Raw genomic sequence first — 25,980 nt, forward strand, 5'->3', positions numbered from 1 at the left:
TAAGAGAAAGGTCTTTGTTACCAAGATCCTAGGCAACGTTTTAATTGCTTGACAAAAATTCTTAAACTCACAACTATCCTATTAGACCACTAAAATCATGCTGTTCTACAGATGAAAAAATGGAAGGTCCCAAAATCACAGAGCTGCTAAGTGGCAGAAGCAGGACCCAAATTCAGGCCACCTACCCCTAAAACATATATTCTTGACTACACGGTTTCCCAAAGAATCCCTTTTGATCCCTTCTCTTTAAGAACTGAGCACCTGGGTGGCTCAGTCGGTTGAGTGTCCGACTTTGACTCAGGTCATGATCTCACAGTTCATGAGGTCAAGCCCCACATCGAGCTCGCTGCTGTCAGCCTGTCAGTGGGGGCCCTGCTTCAGATCCTCTGCTCACCTCTCTCTGTCCCTCCCCTGCTTGCACACTCTCAAAAAACAAACGTTAAAAACACTAGTGAGACCTTTTGTAAAAAACACAGGTTGGTGGAAATGGAGGAGCAGCAAACCTCTCACAGGTTTACCTACTACAGCATACACCTAGACCAGCTGCTGGACACATCCTCCGAGCAGCTGACTCAGTGACAGCAATGGAAGCAGCATTTGCTCTCAGTGTGCCTGCAGAGACAACCAGGAGGCACCGCCCACAGACAAGCCAGAGATGGTGAATACACACACCTGCTGGATAGCAACGTCCCACGCAAGATGGCGGGCATCTACAACAGCAAGGCCTTCCCCCAGGTGGACATCAAGCCCAAGACGATCAGCCACCACCTGTGGGAGTTCTCCCCTACCTACAAGCGCATGAACGTGGGGCTGCAGCATCAGGGCCACCCACTCCTCCGGCTTAATCCCCCTCAAGTAGCCTCTTTGACCAATAAAAGCACAGACTTATCTTAAAAATGTTTTGGGGGGGAGAGCACCTGGCTGGCTCAGTCAGAGGGGCATACCAATCTTGATCTCGGAGTTGTGGGTTTGAGCCCCACGTTGGGTGCAGAGATTAAAAATAAAATCCTTAAAAAAATTTTTTTTCATTTTGAAATAGTGATATATTCTGACAATATACTATAATATTTTTGCTCTTAGATTCCACATTTTCCAAAGAATTATGACACCAGTCATTATATGTTAATTTTTACCTTATGGTAAGTACCAGTCTTGCCATGTAACCACTTAATAAACTGGTTGGATGCCATAAAGGCTTAGGACTAAGTAATCCAACTCTATCATGAACAGATCTGAACTATCAGAGAGCATAATGTTACCATAGATTGTATTCTTAAGGCCCTGCTTCTCAAACTGGAGACTAGGTAAGGGCGGTGAAGGGGAAATGGTCACAGGATAGTAATTCTGGAAGAGATTTGTGTTTAAGATTTGGATTACACCAGCGCGGACCCATCTTGAATTTAAACTGTACAGTTTTGAGCTTTACTTTTTGAGCCCATTCTCTATTCAACGCAAACAACTGAGAAAATGTAAAAATTTGAGAACCAACAGCCTGTAACATAAGGCCAACCAGAGGATCACTACTAAAAGGGATATTGGAAGCAAAATAGAAAACTTTATCCTATTTCCAAAATTATGATACACCTACAGCTGCAGAATTCTGTATGTATCTTTTGTTCATTGCTCTTTAATCCTATAAAAACACCCAGAGAAGATCTGGAAAACTTAAAGAGAAAATACTAAAGGCAGAAGAATATGATAAGCCAAAGCCATTGGGATACAAGATAAAAAATATGACCATATAAAACATCTATAAAAATCTTTTAAAAAGAAAAAGCCGTAAGGGATAAGCACTTTATAAGATCTCAGTATAGGAGCACAGTTTAGATTTAATAGAAGCTTTGACTAACTTTTAAGTCAGTATCAAGTCTTGCTATTGGCAACAGTCTTGGGCTGGACAGATTTTGAATGTCCGTGCCTATACTTGCTATATCCGTGTTTATATCTGCACCCCCTCTGCCACTTCTAGGATTTAAGTTCTTAATAGGTATAAGACATCAGGGCATGTCTGGTGTTTTATAATATTAGGTATACAATTAGAAAAGGCTTACTGTCTAATTAAATAATATTAATATTAACCAACTTTTGAAGACCACTTTAACTCACTATTCACAGGACAAATAAATACATAGGAATCAACCCAGTGGATAAGTGACAACTTGGGGAACATACAAGTCCAGTCATGGAACTTGTAGACTCATAAGTATGACAATACAGAACTCAGCTCATTGTTACTGACTTAGCAGAAAAAAGCTGCAGAAAGCCTATAGAGGAACCTTAAGAGAATTTGGCAGTCTTAAAGAATACTCTCCAAGGAAGACAGACTTAATTTCTTAAAAGAATTTTGCTTATTAAGTATGCAACTCCATGATGCGGATCACCAGATTAATTCACAGCCCAGAGAGTGGGTTCTTCTAATTATCCAACTCCCATTTGCTCTCCTTCCTTACTCACCAAACAGCCTGCTATGGTTATTCACTTAGTTTCCCTGTTGCCCCCATACCAGCAAGAGGGCCTCCTAACAGTGGATATTGGAGGGACTGTTGCTCATCATAATTTTGATTGGGCATTTTGGTTTATACATCATGGTTAACAGGAGTCTCTGGGTTGGAAAGCCTGATAAACACACATATCTAGATTTCTGTTCCTAACCAATTTGAAAAGATACATGCACTCCTATGTTCACCACAGCATTTTTACAATAGCCAAGACAACCTAAGTGTCCATTCACAGATGAATGGGAAAGATGAGGTGCATATATATACACATACAATGACATGCTAGCCATAAAAAATGAAACCTTGCCCTTTGCAACAACATGGACAGACTTAATGAGCATTATGCTAAATGAAATGTCAGAAAGATCATACCATATGACTTCACTTGTATGTGGAATCTAAAACACAGAAGCAGACTCAAACAGAGAACAAACTGATAGTTGCCAGAGGGAGGGGGTGGAGGGATGAACAAAGTAGGTGAAGGGAAATAAGGGGTACAAACTTCGTTATAAAATAAGCCATAGAGATTAAAAGTACAGCATAGGGAAAACAGTCAATAATACAATAATGTTTGCTGCCCAGTGGGAACTATGCTTATCACGGATGTACAGTGGATGTACAGAATTGTCAAATCACTATGTTGTGTACCTGAAATTAATATTGTGTGTCACTATACTTCAATAATAAAATTTAAGCAAAATGAACTCTCCTATTCCTGGGTCCACAAAGCTGAGGACCAGACCCCCTGAAGGGATTAATATCCTGAAAGGCCCTGCCTGAGTTGCCTACCCTATAGTACTCCCATTTCTGCTCTTTGTGTTCCAAAAGTGCCAGGCAAGGACTGTTCAGGGAATGAAAGGAAATTCAGCAGGGACTGGGGGGGACAGGGGTCAAGGAACTATTCCCACACCAAGTAAAATTTGTACCAGCACTGTGTTGCTGTTTTCATGGTTTTCTTTCCTTACTGGTAATAGAAAATTTTTACAAAATTTATAAGGGAAGTGTCTAATGGTGAAAGTCCCTACCCCACTTCCCAGGCTTGACTACTCCATCTTTGCTTGACCTTTGTGCATAAGCATAATTCATACTTTTTGTTTTTAAGTAGGCTTCTGCCCAGTGTGGAGCCCAATGTGGGGCTTGAACTCACGACCCTGAGATCAAGACCTGAGCTGAGACGGAGTCAGACGCTCAACTAAGCCACCAATGCACCCCCATACTATTCTTTTAAATAAGGTTGTTGGAGTAGGCTTAACTGCTGTAACTAACCTTCCCCCAAACAATGGCTCAAACAGAGTAAATTGGTTTCTTGTTCCTTTAACATCCAGGGTGGATATTGTAGGTCAGCAGGAGGCTTTCCTTCGTGCAACGATTCAGAGACCAAGCTCCTGGCTTGTGGCTCTGCCATAATTAGGGCTTTGCCATTTGTGTGGCTGAGGTTGGGTCTCCCCAGGATCAAGGCAGCAAGAGAGGAAGAACGCCCTGAGAAGGCAAACGTCTACTTTTAAAGGCCTTGGCCCACAAGTGGTACATCATACCTGCTCACATGGTACTGGTCAGCAAATCAGATCTAACTTCTGTCCAGAAGAGGAGAAAGGATTTTGGTGGACAGCTAGCAATCTCTGCTGCAAGTAGTACCTTTAAATTCTGCTGCCATAACTTTTAAGTGATTAAGAATTCAAGATTCTTGGGGAGCCTCGGTGGCTCAGTCGGTTGAGCATCCAACTTTGGCTCAGGTCAGGATCTCACAGTTTGTGAGTTCAAGCCCCACATCAGGCTCTATGCTGACCGTGTGGAGCTGGGAGCCTGCTTTGGATTCTGTGTCTCCCTCTCACTCTGCCCCTTCCTGGCTCGTGCTCTTGCTCTCTCAAAAATAAATAAACTTAAAAAAAAAAAAAGAACTCAAAATGCTAAAGCTTATGTGATCCTTACAATTGGCAATCCTAACTATCCTATTTCATTATAGAGCCGAATCAGCAAATGTACTATGCCATCCTGATATAGTCTCTCGGGGCCTTTCTCCTCTAATGCCTGCTATACTGATAGCATTGGAGCAAAGGACTAGTGGAGAAGAATCCAGGATTGGTTTCTAAACAGTGAACAAGATTCTGAAAGAAGAAATGCACAAGCCAGGTTTGAAAACAGTAGAGCAATTTAACAGAAATGAGAAGTTCGCATATTGGAGCAGTAATGCAAAGGAGGCTGAAGAGAACATGAATTGTAACCCAAGGGCCAGCATTTTTGAGGAGTGGGGAGGCTGAAGGGAGGTTAATTTTTTATAAGAACAGGATGGACAGATGAAGCTATTACTTTATCTGAGTGCTATGGCAAATTCTCCCTGTTCAAAAGGCACAAAAGAGTGGTCTCACTAAATTTTAGAGAACTTTAGAGTCCTAGTGAAGAGCAAATAGAATATGGAAAGAGCATCTGCCTGTCATGCTTGAGGCAGCTGTCCCTTTGTCGGACTGTTTGTGCTTCAGGTCAACTCATCTGCAAGTCTTCATCAGATGAGACATCAGGTTTCATTGCTACACTTCCTTCTAAGAAGGCATTGTAGGACAGAATAAACCTAAGACTTCAAAAAAGCTCTCGTGATAAACAGATTTAGAACCAACTTGAAAGAGCTCTCATTTTTCACTTGCAGTGGGGAAGCAAACCTCTGTAGATACTGGCACAGGCTCACTACTTCTCCAGTGCTGATAATAAAAATACACCGAATACTACTCTGATCTTTTAAGCCCAAATGTTACCTTTGGCCTTGATAAACCTCTCTAGGCTCCATCAGAGTGGAACGAGAACACAAGTGCATCAACAGAATGATGTAACCAACTGGTGGGGAAGAAATCAAAACAGCCCTTAGCAGTATCTGTGGACAGCACTTCTGTCTCAGAGCCCTGGTCACTAAGGAATCCCTGAAGGAAGCCAGTGACAGGAAAGGAGGAAAGGAACAAAATTGTCTCCATACACCACACCATGCTAGATGCACTACAGATAGCTGCTAATCCTCACGTCCTCCTGTTACTGTCATCCACACACTTCAGAGGAAGAAATCCAGCAAAATTAATAGTTCTGTGTAGGACAAGCCTTAATTACCCTTTGCTCAGAGACACAGAAGACACAGAAGACAACGTTAGCACGAAGGTAACATTTCAACAGCATGAAGGTTCCCCATTCTGCCACTGCTGACTTTTTTTGTTTGTTTATTTTTGAGAGAGACAGAGACGGAATGTGAGTGGGTTGGGGCAGAGGGAGAGAGAGACACAGAATCCGAAGCAGGCTCCAGGCTCTGAGCTGTCAGCACAGAGCCCGACGCAGGGCTTGAACTCACGAGCTGCAAGATCATGACATGAGCTGGAGTCGGATGCTCAACTGACCGAGCCACCCAGGCGCCCCCTGCCACTGCTGACTTCTACTCACAAGGAGCTCTGACCTTCCAAGCTCCCAGCAAGTCAAGAGAAATGGGTTCAAAAGGGGGCTAACACCCGGGAGAGTCTACTGCACCACAGGTAGCCCACTGGCAGAACAACAGAGTTTGAGAAAAGCTAAGGACCTATTACTGTGCCGTTTTTCAAACTGTCCCTGAATAGGATGGCATGTTTATTATGACTTGTCAAGAATAACAAGTCAGTGAAATGTGGAGAAATACAAAGACTCAGAGATCTCATTTAATGCTGGGAGGATACCAATACTGGTGGCTTTAAAGCTATAGACTTAAATATCATACGTGACAGATATAGCCCCACACAAAGGGAAGTCCTGGCATTATGAAGGGATGTAACTGCTGATCCTTAGAACCTTAAAAGGGTACTAGAGAACCAGCTTATTGAAAACAGTTGCAGTGTTGCCTGAAGTCTACATTAGGAAAAGAAGGCCAGTTACTTCAGGCCACTTGACGTAAGAATTTCTGTTACCTCTAAAATGTGATTTGGGTAATAACCTTCGAAGAGACTTATTTAAGGTAAACTCATTTTTTATTTAGTGCCATTTAACTGCCAGAGGTTATACAACCTCCAGAATCATGTGTCCTGGAGGCCTGTAAAAATCTGCTCTTCTTAGACTCAGTATCAAGTTGAGTGCATTAGGGCAAGAAATCCTACCACGCAGAGAACACGTATTTGTTGTAGTTCACATCTTCTGAGTCTGAGGAGGCTGCTTCAGTCAGGGCTCCCAACACCTCCTTCCTCCCCACCCAGTTCTCTGAGGCAGTGAGGAGCACAGCTGACCAAGACCAGGGCAGGGAAAGTGGCATTGGCTTGAGGACAGAAGGTGAGCCAGCCAGGCCAGTCATTTCAGACATGTCCATCTGACATGTACCAGAGTTAACCTCAAGATCAAAAGATACAAACATGGTGTCAATAGATGCCTTTGCATGAATGTGATTCTTGAGTAAAAAAATCTAAATACAGAACTCAAAACTTTAGGGGCACCTGGGTGGCTCAGTTGGTTAAAGGTCCGACTTCAGCTCAGGTCATGATCTCACCATTCATGAGTGCCAGCCCCACGTCGGGCTCTGTGTTGACAGCTCAGAGGCTGGAGCCTGCTTCGGTCTGCTGTGTCTCCCTCTCTTTCTGCCCCTCCCCTGCTCATGCTCGCTCGCTCTCTCTCTCAAAAATTAACATTAAAAAAAAATTTGAGAGGGGAAGGGAGGGGAAAAAATGTTAAAATTTAGTTCGAGACATGTAACCAAGATGACTTGCAGCACCAGTGTAACTTCCTTGCTAGTTGGTGTTCTAGCTATGTCCGTCCTCTCCTAAGGAAAACAGAGTATCACTGTCTGAAGATAAGCTTAGTAATGTATGCCCTCTGAACCAAGCTCACATCAGCCCTCTACATGCCTCTAGATCACGGTGAACCGGCTCAGGCCTTCTCAGATGGACCGCTGGCTGACGGCACCCTAACAGCCCAGTTCCAGCACAGGCAGGATCGAGGGAAGAGGAGGGTTCCTCCGGCTTCACAAGACACAGCAGTATAACCATTTTCCCTCATTCAGAACAAGACTGTTGAGCTGATCTGGAAAAGAGATCTGCCATTGTCAACATGCTAACAAATTCAGCCTGCTCCACTGTATAACCTCAGGAAGAGACAGTGACAATCCCTGGGGATAAAATACTGCTCTTCAGAATATGTGATCTTTTTTAGGTTCTTGATATTCTACCTTGTTCCAGAAAGGATTTAAAGGGCAACACATCAGGCTAGTGACTACAGCATTGCCAGTTAACAACGGTTCTGATGTCCAGCTCCCTGCCCCAGACCCTGGGCTGGTTTCCTGGTGAGTGTTCCCAGGGAACCTCAAACCAGACAGACTGCATTCCAGACCACTCTGGGCTGAAAGCATAGCGCACACAAGATGGCCACAGGAAGTCAAGTGCCACAGTAGATGCAAAAGGAAGAATCCTTGCCCTCCAGCCCCTAACTTCCTAAGAGTCAAGATCTGCAACCAAGTTCATTTCCTGAGCTTGTCCTATCTCACGTGCTTTCCAGGAGTATTAAATGAGATAACAAGGAAAAGCCTACACATGCTAAGGATTACGTATTAGTTCAGTTGGCTGAAGCACCTTTGTGGTTTGTCTCCCCACCCTACCCTTTTCCTTGAAACTGATGGTGTAACCTAAGACTTCCCAAAACCTGTTTGTAATAGGACTATGTCATTTTGATAAAATCAGTTTCTGGTGAGAAGTAGCAAACACACATAGGTACACTGATTTCTCATTGAAATGGCTCCTATAGAGTCCGGTTCTCACAGCTTGAATCGTCCACATCTCCTATAAAAGAATATAAAGGCAAAGCCAGTTAATCTTGGAACACCAATTCTCTGAAGCCCTAACCACAATGCCACACACCCTGCTGTGACTCAATTCTTGGGTCACACAGGAAGTAGTTTTCTACTTCTATTTCTATTCAGTAATTCTGGTCTCTTGGCAGGGGGTAGGGAGCCAGGAAGATCTGGTCTGTCTTCTCCCAATCTCAGCATTACTCACATTATATTAATACACCCTCACTACCAAGAGAGTCTGGTCATTAAGAGAGAGGGAGGGGCACGCCTGGGTGTCTCAGTCAGTTGAGCATCTGACTTTGGCTCAGGTCAGTATCTAGTGGTTCGTGGGTTCAAATACCATGTCAGGCTCTGTGCTAACAGCTTGGAGCCTGCTTTGGAATCCGTTTCCCTCTCTCTGCCCCTCCCCCACTCACGCTTGAACACACTCTCACTCTCAAAAATAATCATTAAAAAAATTTTTTTAACAAAAAGAAAAAAATTAATTCAAAGACTAAATTATTTAAACCAACCACAGTAATCCCTTAGGTTCCAGGACTCTGAACTGTGCTATGTTGGATGTTGAAATAAATAATGCAACAGCTCTCTAAAGTAACTAGAGGCCAGCCTGACTTGAAGAAGCAGTCACCATCAGCGACTCAGGTCCTGATGAAGAAACATAGGTTTCGAAGAGGGGACAACAACTGGCTGTTATCACCTACTTTTACATTTATCTTAAATAAATTCATCAACTAGTAGCCTAATACCTTGTAAGAGTTAAACAATTTGATATATGCCAGTTACTCTGAGTCATACATTCTCAAAAATCAGGAGATCAGCTGGCTTCTGAGGAGCCAATCATTTTTTTTTTTTTTTTTTTTTTTTTTTTTTTTTTTTAGGAGCCAGTCATTTTGAGAGAAAGGAAACAGTGATCTGGGAAAATCCCATGGGGCATGATTTGAATGAAGTTACAGGAGAAGGCCAGGATGCTTGTCCCGTCTTCCTTCAGCACAGGCGGACTATGTGCTTCCTGTGTGCCAGGCTCTCTAGTAAGTCCTGGGGATGTGGAGATGAGGTATGGCCACAGATTTCAACGAGCTCCCAGCCTGGTGAGAGGACAGTCCAGTGCTTACTGCTATGAGGCAGCCGGGCACAGTGTGTGAAGGGAACAGAGGAAAGTGCCGACTCAGACCCAGGAAGAGCCAGAAGGACTTATCAGGGGCAATAGCTGAATCTTGAAGGTATTAGCCAGGAATAAAAGGGGAAGGGGAAAAGGCTTACCAAGCAGAAGAGTCATATAATACCTTCAGCCCTAGAGAACAATTCACAATTCCCCTGAGCCCAGGGTTCCTGGGAGGATTGTGGAAGGAAAAGGCAGGAGGAGGCAGAAGAGGGGGCAGGGCCCAGAACCCAAGCAGTAGGGTCAGGAAGTGAGAAATCAAAATCTACACTGCAGATCCAGTGTACTGAGGGCCTGAGGGAAATGGACTGGCCTGGAGAAGAGCAGCTCCACAAGAGGACTGTAAAGATAAAGCAGTAGATTCCAGCAATACTTAGAGGGGGTGTGGAAATAAAGGGCCTGCCCTGCAGCTTTCTGGCTCTACTTCTAAAGATGAGGAAGACACAGGGGAAGGGAGTGGAGATGATGAGGTCAGTTCTGGATAGATGGCCTTGAGATGTTAGAGACTATCCTGTTGAAAACACACGGAAACAAGTACAAGGATCAATTCTACACAATGTTCAATGATGAATAACATCACTTCTGATGGAAGTATATATACTGCCACCAACTTTGCAGAACTGCCAGGGGGAAAAAAAAAAGCCTGAATCTGACCAAGGATCTAGATCCAATTATCAGTTTACAGGAAACACAAAAGAACACATCACAGGACACCACAGGGATGTAATCTGCAAAATTCAAACAGAGATTATTACACAGACAAATGACCTAGTTTCCTCCACAAGTACACCACAAGGAAGAAGAAGAAAAAAAAAAAAAGATCCCAAGTCAAACAAACTGTAAATAAACATCGCAAAAAACTTAAGTCTGTCAAACAATGTCGACATTAACTGGTTTAAGGGCAGAGACAAAGGAAAAATAGACTTAATTTTCCCTGTTTATAAGGGGAAGACTCCTGGCTCCCTTTTGTTTCAGAATTTCCTTCTCTGTCCTTTTCAAATGCATGTAAATGTTTATAACATTAAATAAGCCTCTTGTCAGTCTCCTACCCCAGGAATGTTTCCCTCAACGACTGGAAATTCAGAGGCTCACTTCTGTGGGCATAGGGGGTGGGCAGCCTGCCCCAATTTGCTAAAATACCTCCTGCCTTAGGATATGAGAAGTTTGTTTTCCTCTGGTGGTTGTTCAAATTTCTATGATAAAGTTAGGATGAGCTCTGACAAATGTTACTGTCAAATCCTCTAACCAGAGGACTAGTTATTATTTATCTTGAAAACATGTAATGGGCTGCACCCGGGAGATTTCTTTATCTTTGCAATCTCTTAGCAGATTTCCTGATTGAATGCTTATTCAATAACTGCTTTCTCTACTACCTTTATGGAAAGGTTCTCTTGGTTGGGAGGAGATTTATTATTATTATTATTATTATTATTATTATTATTATTATTATCATTATTATATTTATCCAACACTGGGCATTTGATATTCTTTTAGGTATGATAATAGTATTATGGTTAAATTTTAAAGAATTCTTATATTTTGAAGATATTTAATGAAGTATTTGCAGATAAAACAACAGGGTGTCTGTGATTTGCTGTGAAAGGCATGGAGTAGGGTTATTGCCATGTATTGATGATTGATGCTTGGGCAACAGACACGACAAATGCACTATGTCACTGTATCTACTTTTGTTATGTTTGTACACTTCCATAATAAGAAAGTTAAAAAGAATATACACATGGAAGCCAGCTGGGATACAGGTTTGGAGCTGAGAACAGAAACAAGTGTTGGAAATAAAGCTTGGGAGGCATCAGCATACAGGTGACAGAAAAGCCATGGGAATGGACAAACTGCCAATTGAGACAACATTAAACCAAGAGGATCAAGGGCAGAGAACCCATGAGGAACACCAGCATGTAAAGGGTGGGTAGCAGAAGATCTAGCAAAGCAACCAGAGAGCTAAAACCAGAAGAGAATGGTGTCTGTTTCAATAAAGGTGTGGCAGACAGTGTCGAATAAGGTGAATGTTGCAGTGTCTACTGTGTTAGGAAGCAGGAGGTCTGAGACCTCGGCAAAACCAGTTTCTTTGCAATGATGGCTCAAGACGTCAGATTATAGCAAATTGCAGTGTGAAAGGGCAGCAGAGAAGCCAGGATGGTGGCTCGGAAGAGAAACAACTGGACAACAGCTGGAAGGCTACATAAAGACCAAGGAGGATGGCAGGACGGTAAGATTTGCAGAACAAAGGGAGGGAAGGGATAATTGTTAGAACAAGAACACTCAAAGGTCAGGAGAGATGGGATCTAGAACCTAGGGAAGTGGTATGACTGTTAACTTGTCCAAGATCTGTCCTTCACTTCTTCTGCAGAGACAGAACTTCAGTTGGGAGCATGACCTCTTAGAATGGAGACTAAACTCGACATCTTCCCTTGTTCCTTGGTGTCGCCATGTGGCCCTTTGGGTCCAAAACGATAAGCAGAAACATCCTGCAACTTCTTGGGAACTTCCCTTAAGGGAAAGCACAGAGTTCTCCCTTTGCCCACTTCTGTCCATTCTTGCGCCCTGCTGCCAGAAACGAGGCCACACCATCTGGGACCACTAGACAGAGGCCTTGCTGGTAACACAGCAAGGTAAGAATCTAGGTCTGAACTTACAGAGCGGCCAAACCAGCTCTGGACTTCTCTCCAGATTCTGTTTACTGGAGAGTGAAACTATTTTTCTTAAGCCATTGTTATTTTGTGCTCTTTTCACACGCTTCTCCCTAATACTGTTAGGACTGGATCCCTCATCCTCTGAGAGTGGGTCGATACAACTAATTGGGGGATGACAGGGAGAAGAACTGTAAAGGAGTCCATGCCTTAGTTGGAAAGACAGAGCCATGAGGATTATGGGTAAAGACTTGAAGTATCTGTCATGGGAAATGAGAAAGGGAATACACTAGGAACACACAGGACTTTAAGAAATAGGAGACCACCCACTTATGATGGTGCCATGGAGTTTCTTTGGCTGCCGCAAGAGCTGAGAAGGCAGCTGACTGCACCAATCCAGCCATCAGGTCATATACAGCAAGAAATGAGATTCTCAACTACTTCTGCTGACTGTAGGGCCTTGGGAAAGTTTCTCGAAGTCTTCAGGACATACTTTACTTTTTTTGTTTGTTCATTCTCAGCTTTTATTTATAGAGCAAAACAGTGTGCTAAGAAGCCAAAAAAACTCAAGCACGTGGCATTTTTATGTCTTAAGAGAAGCTACAACCTTGTTCTTAAAAAATAAGTTAGAATAGAATATGAATTAAGGTTTCCTTTAAATTGTGGTAAAATACACATAAAAATATCCATTTTGGGGGGTGGCTCCATCAGGTTAGGCGTCTGACTCTTGGTTTTGGCTCAGGTCATCATCTCACAGTTCGTGGGTTTGAGCTGCATCAGGCTTTGTGCTGACAATGTGGAGCTTGCTTGGAATTCTCTCTCTCCCTCTCTCTTTGCCCCCCCCCACTCTCTCTGTCTCTCTCTCTCAAAATAAATAAATAAAAACTTTAAAAATCTATTTAAAAAATAACCATAAATTTTTTTTTTAATGTTTTATTTATTTTTGAGAGAGAGACAGAGACAGAGTGCAAGCCAGGTAGGGGCAGAGAGGGAGACACAGAATCTGAAGCAGGCTCCAGGCTCCGAGCTGTCAGCACAGAGCCCGATGCGGGACTCAAACCCCCAAACCACGAGATCTGACCTGAGCCAAAGTCAGACGCTTAACTGACTGAGCCACCCAGGTGCCCCTAAAAATAACCATTAAAAAAATTTTTTTTTTAATGCTCACTTATTTTTGAGAGAGACAGACAGAACTCAAGCAGGGGAGGGGCAGAAAGAGGAGACACAGAATATGAAACAGGCTCCAGGCCCTGAGCTGTCAGCACGGAGCCTGACACAGGGCTCAAACTCACAAACCATGAGATCATGACCTGAAGTCAGACACTTAACCAACTAGGCCACGCAGGCGCCCCTAAAAACCATTTTTAAGTGGTATTAAGTACATTCATATTTTTATATAACCGTTTTAACTACCATCCACCTCTAGGATTCTTTTCATTTTGCAAAACTGAAATTCTGTACCCATTAAACAATATTTCTTCATTCTCCCTTCCCCCAGTCGCTGGCAACCACCATTCTGTTTTCTGTCTCTATGAATTTGATTTCTCTAGGTACCTCATAAGTGGAATCATACACCATTTGTCTTTTTGTGACTTCTTTCACTTAGCATAATGTTCTCAAGTTTCACCCATGTTACAACATATGTCAGAATTTCCTTCCTTTTTTAAGGCTAATATTCCGTTGTATGAATACCTTTTTGTTATTGTGTATAATGCTATGAACATGGGTCTATAAGTAGCTCTTAAAGACCTTGCTTTCAATTCTTTGGGGTATATGCCTGAAGTGAAATTGCTGGGTCACATGTTAACTTTATTTTTAATTTTCCAAGGAACCACTATATTGTATTTGACAGCAGCTAAGTTATTTTACATTCCCACCAACAGTGCACAAGGTTTCTAATATCTCCACATTCTCACCAATGCTTGTTAGTTTCTGGGTTTTTTGATGCTGGCCATTCTAACAGGTATCATTTGTTCTTAACAAATTAAGAATGACACTATAGCAAGAGCGTAGCACAATGTCTAGAACATGACAAATGGATCAAACAACTTTGAAATAAAACATGTAAGTTAAATTCTTTGCTGCCTTTATAAGACTGGTTATACGGATATTTGCCAAATCCCAATGTCTTTAAGAGATTTGCCTTTATTCATGTACACCAGTGATATATGCTCTTGCCACAGCATATTGCTAAGCAAACTACTAATTACAGAACAGCTTCATCACCCTCCAGAAAGAAACCAGTGCCCACTGCCAGCCACTCCCCATTGCCTTCTCCCCACTAGTCCCTGAACTAGTCTACTTTCTGTCTCTATGGATTTGCCTATTCTGGACAATTCATATAAATGGAATCATGCAATGTGGCCTTTGTGCCTGCTTTCTTTTACTTAGTATAATGCTTTCAACATTTACCCATACTGTAGCATGAATTAGCAATTCATTCGTTTTTATGGTTCAATAATACTCCATTGTATGGATATAGATTTCTTAAAACAATGCAGATCAGGGGCGCCTGGATGGCTCAGTCCGTTGAGCGTCCGACTTCGGCTCAGGTAATGATCTCACGGTTTGTGAGTTCGAGCCCCACGTCAGGCTCTGTGCTGACAGCTCGGAGCCTGGAGCCTGTTTCAGATTCTGTGTCTCCCTCTTTCTCTGACCCTCCCATATTCATGCTCTGTCTCTCTCTGTCTCAAAAATAAATAAACGTTAAAAAATAAAATAAAATAAAAAACAATGCAGATCTACCATAAAAATCCATATTTCTGGCTTTTCTTGAAAAATTGGAGAGAAGCATAGAAAGCCCTCCACCCCTTCCCATGCAGCAATCACTGGCTAGAGCTCAGTAGTGGCTTTTGTTCCCTGAACATTCCAGACACCTTTCTGTCTCTGAGTCTTACTGTTTCATCTGCCTAAAATGCTTCCAGATATGCACCTCGTTCCTTTCTTCACCTGCCAAAGGTCTGCTCACATGACTCCCTCTGAGTGAGGCCTCTCCATCTACATATGCAATGTTTACTTAGTATTCCCCACTCCTTGCTTCATTTATTCCACAGTACCCATTACCATCTGACATACTGTAGATTTTACTTATGTCTGTTTCCAACCACTCTTCATTAGAATGAGCTGTAAGATAACAAGGATTTGTTCTGTTCACTATTATATTCCCAGTATCTAAGCCTTAGCAGTACTCAAATTTTTTGAATACAAAAGTTAGTGAATGAACTTGTTAGTTTGTAGGGACTAAAAGCTGTTTTTTCTTTTTTTTTTAATGTTTACTTATTTTTGAGACAGAGGGCAACATAGCACGAGTGGGGGGAGGGGCAGAGAGAGAGGGAGACACAGAATCTGAAACCCGCTGCAGGCTCTGAGCTGTCAGCACAGAGCCCAATGCAGGCCTCGAACCCATGAACCTTGAGATCATGACCTGAGCCGAAGTCGGACACTTAACCGACTAAGCCACCCAGGCGCCCCTAAAAGCTGTTCTTGAGAAATAAACCTGAGAGGTGCCTGGCTGGCTCATTCAGCTAAGCATCCAACTTTGGCTCAGGTCATGATCTCACAGTTTGTGGGTTTGAGCCCCACAGAGCTGCATCAGGCTTTCCACTGTCAGCAGAAGCCTGCTTCAGATCATCTGTCTCCCTCACTCTCTGCCCCTCCCCCACTCAAACGTGCTCTCTCTCAAAAATAAACATTTAAAAAATTTAAAAAAAAAATTTTTTTTTTAACGTTTATTTATTTTTGAGACAGAGACAGAGCATGAACGGGGGAGGGGCAGAGAGAGAGGGAGACAGAATCGGAAGCAGGCTCCAGGCTCTGAGCCATCAGCCCAGAGCCAGACGCGGGGCTCGAACTCACGGACCGCGAGATTGTGACCCAGGCTGAAGTCGGACGCTTAACCAACTGAGCCACCCAGGAGCCCCTAAAAAAAATTTTTTTTAAAGAAACCTGAAAGTGATGTTTGAAAAGCTTTGATGCATACTCTATATTACTCACATTTTAAGTTCGAGTTTTAGCAAATGTGTACAATCTTGTAACCCTCTTTAGATATATACTTAAGATCTAGAATATTAAAAATGATTTTTAGGGGTGCCTGGGTGGCTCAGTCGGTTAAGCGTCCGACTTCAGCTCAGGTCATGATCTCACGGTTTGCGAGTTCAAGTCCTGCGTTGGGCTCTGTGTTGACAGCTCAGAGCCTGGAGCCTGCTTCGGATTCTGTGTCTCCCTCTCCCTCGCCTCATCCCTCCCACCCCCTACTTGTGCTCTCTCTCTCTCTCTCAAAAAAAAAATAAAATGTAAAAAATAAATTGTTTAAAAATAATTTTTAAGTCACAGTAACACATTACTACAGTCAGGCATGCCTGGAACTTGAAAATATCTTTAAAACTTGAGGCTCTTTTCCCAAGTCAGATTAAGGAACATGATGGTTCAGAAATCAAAGCACCAAGAGAACAGGGAGTTGCTAAAATCCAAAAAGATGAAGATACAGCCCTAAATTAACTTACGGCCAAAGAAACTGTAACCTAATGAGTTATATTAACTTACAAGAAGACTGTGTCAAGTACTAGGGAAAAAGCAACCGAAAGAACAAGAATTTATCATCAAGGGCCTAGAAAGAGGGAGGATTTTGAATATTGCAGTCCACGTGGCAATTTTTTCCTCACTGGAATATGTAAACTAGGTATCAATCAGGATCTCTAAGCTGCAAGCAACAGAAACCTATTCTGGCTAATTACAGCAGAAAAGCAATTTATTCAATTTGGGCAACTCCCAGAGTCTTTAAGAGGGCCAATATCTGCTTTAAAGGCCATATTACCAGGAATAAAGCCTCCAAAAGTCATACTGCTGGATGGTCCAGGAAAGAGCCTATTGCTACAGTCACCTCCACTACTGGGAAGACGAACCGCATGCAGCTGGCATGGCTGACCCCACCAAGACTGGACAGAAGCCACTGCTAGCATTGCTACCACCCCTGCCCATCACAAAATTAACTCTTTGCTGCCCTTTCTTCTTGAATCTCAAGTCAAAGTTCAAGATGGGTGCTTCTGTTGGTGGAGCCTAGGTCAAGTGCCCACAACTCTAGCTACAATGAAAATAAGGCAGAATGTGGGTGGAGAGAAGGCTGAGGTAGATCAGGGTCAAATTATGCGGAAGCTGTCCTTTTGGTTGACACGTGGAACACATAGCACTAGGGGCTGAAGCACAGATACCAAAATGTAAAACTATTAAATGAGAGTGTATTAGAAAACTGTATCTAGTACAAGCCTGAGATTTCACCGTTTATTATAGGGCCAGGCTACATTTTAAACATATGAGGATTTAAGTCCAATTTAAAGAAAAACACCAAAATGAAAAATATGGCAAATTAGCAAAGATAGTATATGAATGACAAGACTGAGAAGCATGGATGCATGTAAAACTAAGCCAAGGAGAAACAGTCTTAGCTCACTCTGGTGGCAGCAAAGAATGTGAACCAAGGAAGGCAAGAATGGGACAAAAGATATCATTGGAAAGTTATAGTCAGGTGTCAGGAGGACACAAGTACAGCAGTACCATTATGCTGAAGGACTTTAATCATTTAGGAGGAAAAAAAACCAAACAAGACTTTGTGATCAACATGTAAGGTACAAAACAGAAGAAGCAAAAGATTGTGATGGTCTTAGAGTTGGACTTGAGTAAACTGGATAACGAGTGATAGCGTGAAACAGACAGTGGAAAGACAGCAGGAGAAGTGGATTTGAGGGAGAAGATAATGAATTTTGTTTTAAACAAGTTGAGTTTGAGACACCTGTGAGAGGGCAGGGGAGGCTTAGAACAAAATTGGAGGAACACTGGAGTCAATATTTGAGGGTTGGGAAGGAGGGGAGGATCCCACAGAGGAGTCCAGGAGTCAATGGAGAGAAGAGACTCAAAAGGGAATAGTGTCTGCTAACAGAGTATTTCCAGAATACAGTGGTCAGTTGTACAATAGAGAGGTCCAGCAAAATAAAGGCTGACAAATCCGTGGGCTTGCTCAAGGTAGTTTCAGTGGAACAGCAGGGTGGAAGCCAGGCTCAAGTAGCAGTATTATACAACTAGACCCATGAATGCTGATTTTCTCTACCAACCACTGAAAGCAAATACACACCCCTGAACTCACACACCAATCTGTACCAAATGAACAGCTCTCATACTTCAGATCTTCACGTGAAGCAGCTACCTCAGGCCCTCTCTTGTTCTTCCTGAAGCAGACCAGATTCTTGGGTCTCAACCAAAGAGATTTCTGTTCTATCTGATAGAGCACCAAATGGAACAGGAAGAACAAAGGTCTCTAGCCTAGTTGAGGGTAATCAGAGTAGCTCCCACATGGCTTCCTGAATAAACTCCGGGACTCTTGGCTTGGTCACAGTGGCAGTTAATTTAGATGGTTGTTTCAGTGGCTGGAACCTCCTTTCAGTACCACAGCTGAGTCAAATTACCTAATTACAATGATAAAGGCCGAAAACTGTTCATCTCAGTTTACAGCTATCTTCCCCCCACAGAACACGCCTTTAACCTCTGAAGAAAGAAGGGGCAAATTACCATGGCTGTCAGAGCTAACCAGAATCAGGAGCAGAGGTACCGCATCTGAGCCTTGCCAGAGCAATTGCCTCTTCATCTCTCTCCTTATATACTAAAATAAGTGGTTACCTGACAGAGGAACCATTATTGGTGTCCTTACCAAATCCAGGAAAAGGGAAAACCAAAAGCAGACACTAAGTCAAATACATTCATTTAAGAAAACAGGAAGTTTGACCAATGCTATGACAACACCAGCAGCCTGTGACAGCAGACTTGAAAGCAAGGAACAAAGGGATTTGTGAACGTTAGCTTTCCATGAGTCTTCTGTCCCCTCAAATTTGACCCATGCTGCTTCTTCGAAAGTACTACTTTAGTACTGTTTCACAATATAGCTGGAAACTTCTCATGGTACCCTTCTCCAACATATTTTTGGAGATTAGCCAAAACCACATGCTGGAAATCTGCTGAGTGCCACAATCATATTAATATGCAATGAGAGTCTATTTTGGGCTGTTGTTGATACTGGCCTTCCAGTCTGCTACAGGGTAAGGATATAAATTGTAAAACTGAAAATATCTGAAAAAATTAAAGGGAAGACCAAATAAACCGAAGCTTCACCATCACTGTAGGTTGAGCGTTTACAGAGGAGTTATTTGAGGGAGTAGTATTTGAGGGAGAATGGCTTTTCCCAGGTTGGAGTGGGAAAATTCCATGAGCTAGGACAGGAAAGGTCTACAAAGCATGAGTAAGGGAAGTTGCTATAAATGTGCCCTTCCCCCTTCAATCAGCAGCCTCAGCTGAATATTATAAATGTGTCCCGTGTCAGAGGCTGAAATGGATTCATCAGTCTCTTAAGGTAGAAATGAGCACTGAGCAGGCAATTCGAGCAAGGCCAGGCCCAGTTCATCAGATGGGCTGCAGAGGTTTATCCAGTATTAAAAACGAGCGATCACCAGAAATTGTTGTCTTCAGTGTAAAACGATGCCTTTAAAAAGGGTTTTGGGGCACCTGGGTAGCTCAGTCATTTGAGCGTCTGACTCTTGATTTCGGCTCAGGTCACAATCCCAGGGTCCTGGGATAGAGCCACAAACACATCAGGCTCTGTGCTGACAGCGTGGAGCCTGCTTGGCATTCTCTCACTCTCCCTCTCTCTGTCCCTCTCCCACTCACTGTCTCTCTCTCAAAATAAATAAACTTAAAAAGGGATTTAAAGGGACAGTATCCTCATTTATAAACAGGAATAGAAACTTCTTCCCTTTATGACATTAAAACTAAATCTCAATTTATCTTTAATCTTCAGTGATGAACCTGGAGAGTTATTAAAATGATCAAGAAAGAGGGGCACCTGAGTGGCTCAGTTGGTTGAGCATCTGACTCTTGGTTTCAGCTCAGGTCACGATCTCACGATCTCAGGTCATGAGTTCAAGCCCCATGTCAGGTCTGTGCTGACAGAATGGAGTCTGCTTGGGATTCTCCCTCCCTCCCTCCCTCCCTCCCTCTCTCTCTCTCTCTCTCTCTGCCCCTTCCTGGAGGGCACGCATATATGCTCACTAGCGCTCTCATTCTCTCAAAATAAACTTTTTAAAAAAATGATTAAGAAAGAGACCCTATTGGCTTTCCTCTCTCGGCTAGCTGCGGCGCCTGAGGGAGAAGTGTTGCTAGGTGTGCGGGGAGCCGCAGCAATGGCCTCAGTGCTGTCCTACGAAAGCCTTGTCCACGCTGTGGCCGGAGCCGTGGGAAGTGTGACAGCAATGACAGTATTCTTTCCCTTGGATACAGCTCGACTTCGACTTCAAGTTGATGAGAAAAGAAAGTCCAAAACTACACACATGGTGCTCCTGGAGATCATTAAGGAAGAAGGCCTCCTGGCACCATATTGAGGGTGGTTTCCAGTTATCTCCAGTCTGTGCTGCTCCAATTTTGTCTATTTCTACACTTTTAATAGTCTCAAAGCAGTCTGGGTCAAAGGTCAACGTTCTACTACTGGAAAAGATTTAGTAGTTGGATTTGTTGCAGGTGTGGTGAATGTGTTGCTAACAACTCCACTCTGGGTGGTAAACACCAGACTGAAGCTGCAAGGGGCAAAATTTAGGAATGAAGACATTGTACCAACCAACTACAAAGGTATTATTGACGCTTTTCACCAGATCATTCGAGACGAAGGAAATCTTGGCTTTATGGAATGGCACATTTCCTTCCTTGCTGTTTGTCTTCAATCCTGCCATCCAGTTCATGTTCTATGAAGGTTTAAAACGGCAACTTCTAAAGAAACGAATGAAGCTTTCTTCTTTGGATGTGTTCATCATTGGTGCAATATCCAAAGCGATTGCTACCACAGTCACTTATCCCATGCAGACGGTACAGTCAATTCTGAGGTTTGGACGCCACAGACTAAACCCAGAAAACAGAACATTGGGAAGTCTTCGGAATGTTCTCTATCTTCTTCACCAACGAGTAAAGCGGTTTGGAATAATGGGACTCTACAAAGGCCTTGAAGCCAAACTGCTGCAGACAGTCCTCACCGCTGCTCTCATGTTCCTTGTTTACGAGAAACTGACGGCCACTACCTTCACAGTTATGGGGCTGAAGAACGTACGCAAGCGCTGAGACACCTCGCCCCGCAGAGTGCAGAAGGCTACTCAAGATGCGGGCTTCCCTCCGTGCGAAGGGAAGTGATTCTCTTTTTACTCTTGGCTGCCTGCTCCATGAACTTTACCCTCATAGGCTGGAAAAGCATCTAAGGGTAAACATGGAATAGAGCCAGCTGGACGTGTCGACCACTTCATTTTTATGATGGTTGGCTGAATTTTGTTGGGGAGGTTGGTCTGATGGTCATATGAAAAGAAAACATTATTGAAAACGTAAAAATGAAAGATTGTGGGTGTTTGTTGTTTTTCTTAAGGGGAATGGACTGTTGCTCTCGTGTGTTATCTTTTCCAGTTAAAATCTTTCTTAAATTTACCAGCTGTTCTTTTTCCCTGAACCCCCAGGTTCTAGGAATGTATTTAATACCATGTAACTCTCCTCTTAGGCTTTTGTATGTCTTAATCTTGGTATTTTCCTCACTAAACATACTATGATTGTGCCAAAAAAAAAAAAAAAAAAAAAGAGACCCTATTGAAGAAGAAACTTTAATTATTTAACAGAGGAGAGTTTTGAGTATTCAACCAAAGACACCATATCTAGACGTAGCCAGAGGTATATGAAGTACACCTCAACTCAAGGTGATTTTGGTGACTTCATTATTCCTCTGTTTTAGGAGATGATCCACCCTAATGAACTCAATGATCAGCAGAGGAGATTTCAAAGCAAGAGTAGGGAAAGGAGTTGTAGTTCACTTAGATTCCACATGATTATCTTCAGGACCTACAGCTCCCTGTTGCCATGCATTTTGCATTTACAGCTTCAGAAAAGATCTGTGAATGGTCCTAATGTGAATGGAGGAAATGACCTTAAAAAGCAGCTAGAAACGTTCAGGTAAAATAAAAGGAAGAACGTTCCTCCCATTCAAGTTGGAATTTGGTGCCTTCTTACCAAAAGAAGTGTTCTCTATTACTATATAAATAGCATTTATCTGTGGGTCAGCTTCAATAAGTTTAGAGTACTATCCTAATCACGCAACTGTACTGCGGATTACCTGGGCACTTGTGAAAATGCACATGTCTGGGTCCCACCACAGAGCCAATAAACCAGACTATTCCATGGAGGAGCCTAGGACCCTGTATTTTTAACAAGTAACCCAATCTCTGTTTCTCTCTCGCTCAAAAATAAAAACAAACAAACAAACAACAAAACAAGTAACCCAAGTGATTTTCATAATCAGGGAAAAGTTTGAGAAATACTGATCTAAGGCTCTGCTTACAGTAATATAGGGCTATTCATCCTGGGGAGGAAACAAATGACATGGAGAGAGGAAACTGGCTAGACTGATGAATCAGAAGCGGCTCATGACAGAGTTAAGAGAACTAGAATTTGAGGGGGAAAAGCTGAGCGGTTAAAGCTGGAGCGAGCATTCTTAGCACTGCTTGGTAGCCACTAAGCTTGCTCCAGGTCCTGCGTCACTCCACCTCCTTGCTTTCCACACACAGTTACTCTCTTTATTGCAACAAGACTGCCTGAAGACTCCCGGATAGATCTTGAACTGCAGATGGAATCCAAGGGAGGATGAGAGATGCTTCCCCAGTACACAGCGGATACTCGGCAGTCCCTGGATAGAAGAGGAGACTGAACTGGTCCGTTACTGGCCATCACAGACATCTCAAATCCAGCTACTTACCTAAACTGGAGAGTCTTTTCATCAAGCCAGCTTCTCGGATGGCAGCAGGACCACGTTCCACTCCTTTTCTTTTCTGTCACACAAATTGCACATTTAGATCTGAGGTCAGAGGATTGGAAATAAGACCACTTTATTTCACAAAAATACAGAAATTTGCTAATTCTATACTTAGTTCCCAACAGATCCCTCTGAAAACCTGTGACAGCATTAGCCCTTCATTTTATTTTCACCTGAGGACTGCTCATTTCAAACACTTGCAGGGAAAGAGGGGAAAACAACGATTACTGGAATCCCATCAACCTTCCAAGCCCCAGGCTGTGGGAAGAACAAGCAGAGGCCAAGACAGGGGAAGGGGCTGAGCCAGGTCAGGATCCGGCGGCCGGGGGGTGTGTGAGTGTGGCTGGCAAAGGCCTGAGCCCGGACTTCTACAGCGGTGAGCTCTCCACGACCGCAGGTTTCCTTCATTGATCAAAACAGCCCCTCCCGGCCTCCCGCCGCTAGAGCCGGCAGCGCCAATTTCCCCGCCAGTGAACGCTTTCTGAGAATAGACCCTGAAGCCTTAAATCCTCGGTCGCTCTCTTCAACCTCTTCTCCCTCGATTTTCCACCGGGTATTCTGGCCGGTTTCTCCCCCTCCAGCCCCTCCATGAAATCCTGTCCCTCCTCCCCTCCCCTCCAACACCCCAAGCGGGTCCCATCACTTTCTCGCTCCTCCAGGGGAGGCCGCAGAAACCCGCCAGCCCGCGGCCCCCGCCCGCAGCGCAAACAGGATGCCCTCCATCTCCTTCCTCCCTCCCCATCTTCTACCAGGGAAAACCCCACGTGCTCTCCCGGTGCCCAATAGCGGGAACCCACCACCTCGTGCCCCTCCGTCTCTCCCCATCTTCTCCTCGCCTCCCCGTCCCTCACCCCACCCCCGCTTTCTCCAGGTTCTGCCCCACGGTGCCAGGTCCCGGTTCTCACCTGTCCCTGTGAGAACGGGGCTCCGATCACAGCCACCGAGTGAACCGACTTCTTCAGGACGGAATGCACTCGCGTCCGGAGGAGACGCGAGAGGCTGCTTCTCAGGGACATGACCGGCAGCGCGGGACACAGATGACCTAGAAGCTACTTCGTGCGGCTAGCCGTCTTAAGTGAGCGCAGCCGCCAGGCGCCGGGCTTACCTACCCGGGCGCCAGTTGCACCGCCCCGCCCCGTGACGTTACCACCGCCCGGCCACGCCCCCACGCCCCCTACCAGCCCCCCTCACACCTTCCCACAGACCCCGCCCACTGTTCCTCAGGGCCTAGACACGCCTTTGATGACGTCATCCAGCCCTGGCTGGGACTCTCCCTCCAGGGACGAGCCCCTACAGCTGACGCCATGAGGCTTGTGTCGGTGTCTGGCCAATAAGAGCGCGGTCACGGGCAGGTGTGTTCCTTGGCGGGAAGCGGCCAGCACCCTCGAAGTTAGCGAACTTGCTAAACACAGGAACCAATTCGAAAGCTCGCAGATCTGGACTCTCTTCACACAAATGCGTGCCGCGCAGATGCCAACTCTAGGGAAGGGCTGCCTGGTCTGGGTCTGGCTGGGCTGGTCTGACCCCACTTGAGTGCTCTGCCAAAACGAAGCTACCATCCATCTCCTCTGTTCCATCTCAACTCTGGGTCCAAAAAACAAACTTACCCATCTTTGGGCGTTGAAGGTTAGGAAATCAAATATAGACTAGAGCTCTCTGGGTCAGGCATGTTAATAAAAATTCACTCTCCTAGGTATTTTGGATGGGGAGGTTAGGATTATACAAAACAATTACGTTCCAGGTGTTTTCAATTCTTTACCTGAATAACGGGAGCACTAGTTATTAAACACCAAACAATATATCTAGATTATTTCTAAATTTGGGGGAGGTTAAAGAGCTGAAAGTAACTACTCAGAGTTTTAATAATATTTTAATAATAACCAACTAAAGTTCCAAGAACATTTGGCCTACTAACAGTTCCATAAATAAGGGACAATTTTAAAGACGAGAATACAACATCAGATCACTTTCCCAAAGTCACATAGCTAGTTAAGTGCCAGAGCTGTGTGACTCCAGATTCTAAGTTCTTAACCGTGGCATTAGGGCTTGCCAAAATTTGCACGTTAGTCCCACCAAAATACATTTTTACACAAACAACAAAATTATCTCACCTGGTATCAACTTACATGCTGCTTTCCAAAATATTTAAGAAGTCTCCATGGCAACATCATAACTCCAAGGAGCTTTAGTATTATAAGGCAGTTTATTTTTAGAAGATACATTTTATACCTGTCTCCCCCTGCTGGTTTAACAAAGACATGTCTGAAGTTTAGGAAAATAAGCAGGATATAACCGTAAGGTAATAGTTCTGAAAGTGTGGTCGCTGGGCTGGCAGCATCAACCTTCGCATACATGTCAAGTGGAAATCATTAGGTTCTACCCCTAAATTTACTAACTCAGTAACTCTGGGGGTGGAGCACCAGCAACCTAAATTTTCAGTCTCTCCAGGGTCAGGGGCTGTAGGGAGCAGTAGGGGTGTAGTCAGGGATTCACAGTCACTGATACTGTCACACTTGTTCAGATCCTTGGAATTATCTTGGTACCTTCTTCTTGCCCTTCACCACATCCAGTTTCTTCTCTTTGACTATGTTTTCTGAAATTAATACTGGCACAGTTCACTTCAGGCTCTCCTGGACTCCTGTGAAGGCTATTTCTTAAATACTTACTGTGGGTCACCAGATTGACCTTTCTAAAGTACTACATTAATCCTGCATGTTTTCTCACTGGTTTTCCATTACCTACAGTTTAGTCAGAGGTGAATTACCAGTTCCACATTATTATGCTCCAGGAGAGTGAACAGTAGATTGTCATATTACTATTACCCTTTAAAATTCTAATGATTATTACTTCTATATATCTGAAATATTTTATGACTCATTTTTAAAACCCTGAAAAATAACTGGTCTGCTTTTATTTTTAAAACATGCATTTATTTTCAAAATAAGTTATTAAAGGTAATATCCTAAAGTTATAAAAGTCATAGAAGAATGAGCTAAGTTTTAGAAATTTACTTTATATTTTTTTAATGTTTATTT

The 25,980-nt window shown here is 43.5% G+C and overlaps 2 protein-coding genes across 4 annotated transcripts in view; one reads left to right on the forward strand and one right to left on the reverse strand.

The window, feature by feature from the left end:
- ARG2 (arginase 2) overlaps positions 1-24,024 on the reverse strand; it is a 32,263-nt gene extending 8,239 nt beyond the window's left edge. For 2 of the 3 annotated variants that reach the window (XM_047079466.1, XM_047079465.1), the window contains exons 1-2: positions 23,851-24,024; positions 22,889-22,961 (exon numbers count right to left, since the gene is read on the reverse strand). In XM_047079466.1, coding sequence (XP_046935422.1) covers positions 22,889-22,961; positions 23,851-23,961 — 184 coding nt within the window. In that variant the 5' untranslated portion in view covers positions 23,962-24,024. The remainder of the gene's footprint in view (positions 1-22,888; positions 22,962-23,850) is intronic. The other variant, XM_047079464.1, reaches the window with a different exon arrangement.
- LOC124512097 (peroxisomal membrane protein PMP34-like) lies at positions 20,121-21,492 on the forward strand. The gene is given in 2 exon segments (XM_047079468.1): positions 20,121-20,777; positions 20,779-21,492. Coding segments are annotated over 2 exon segments (1,017 nt in total). The 5' UTR covers positions 20,121-20,201; the 3' UTR covers positions 21,220-21,492.
- Positions 24,025-25,980: the final 1,956 nt, after the last annotated feature.

The sequence above is a fragment of the Lynx rufus genome, unplaced genomic scaffold (genome assembly GCF_022079265.1).
Source record: "Lynx rufus isolate CCGP_SWC_20201006 ecotype Redwood Valley unplaced genomic scaffold, mLynRuf1.p SCAF_17, whole genome shotgun sequence".
NCBI lineage: Eukaryota > Metazoa > Chordata > Mammalia > Carnivora > Felidae > Lynx > Lynx rufus.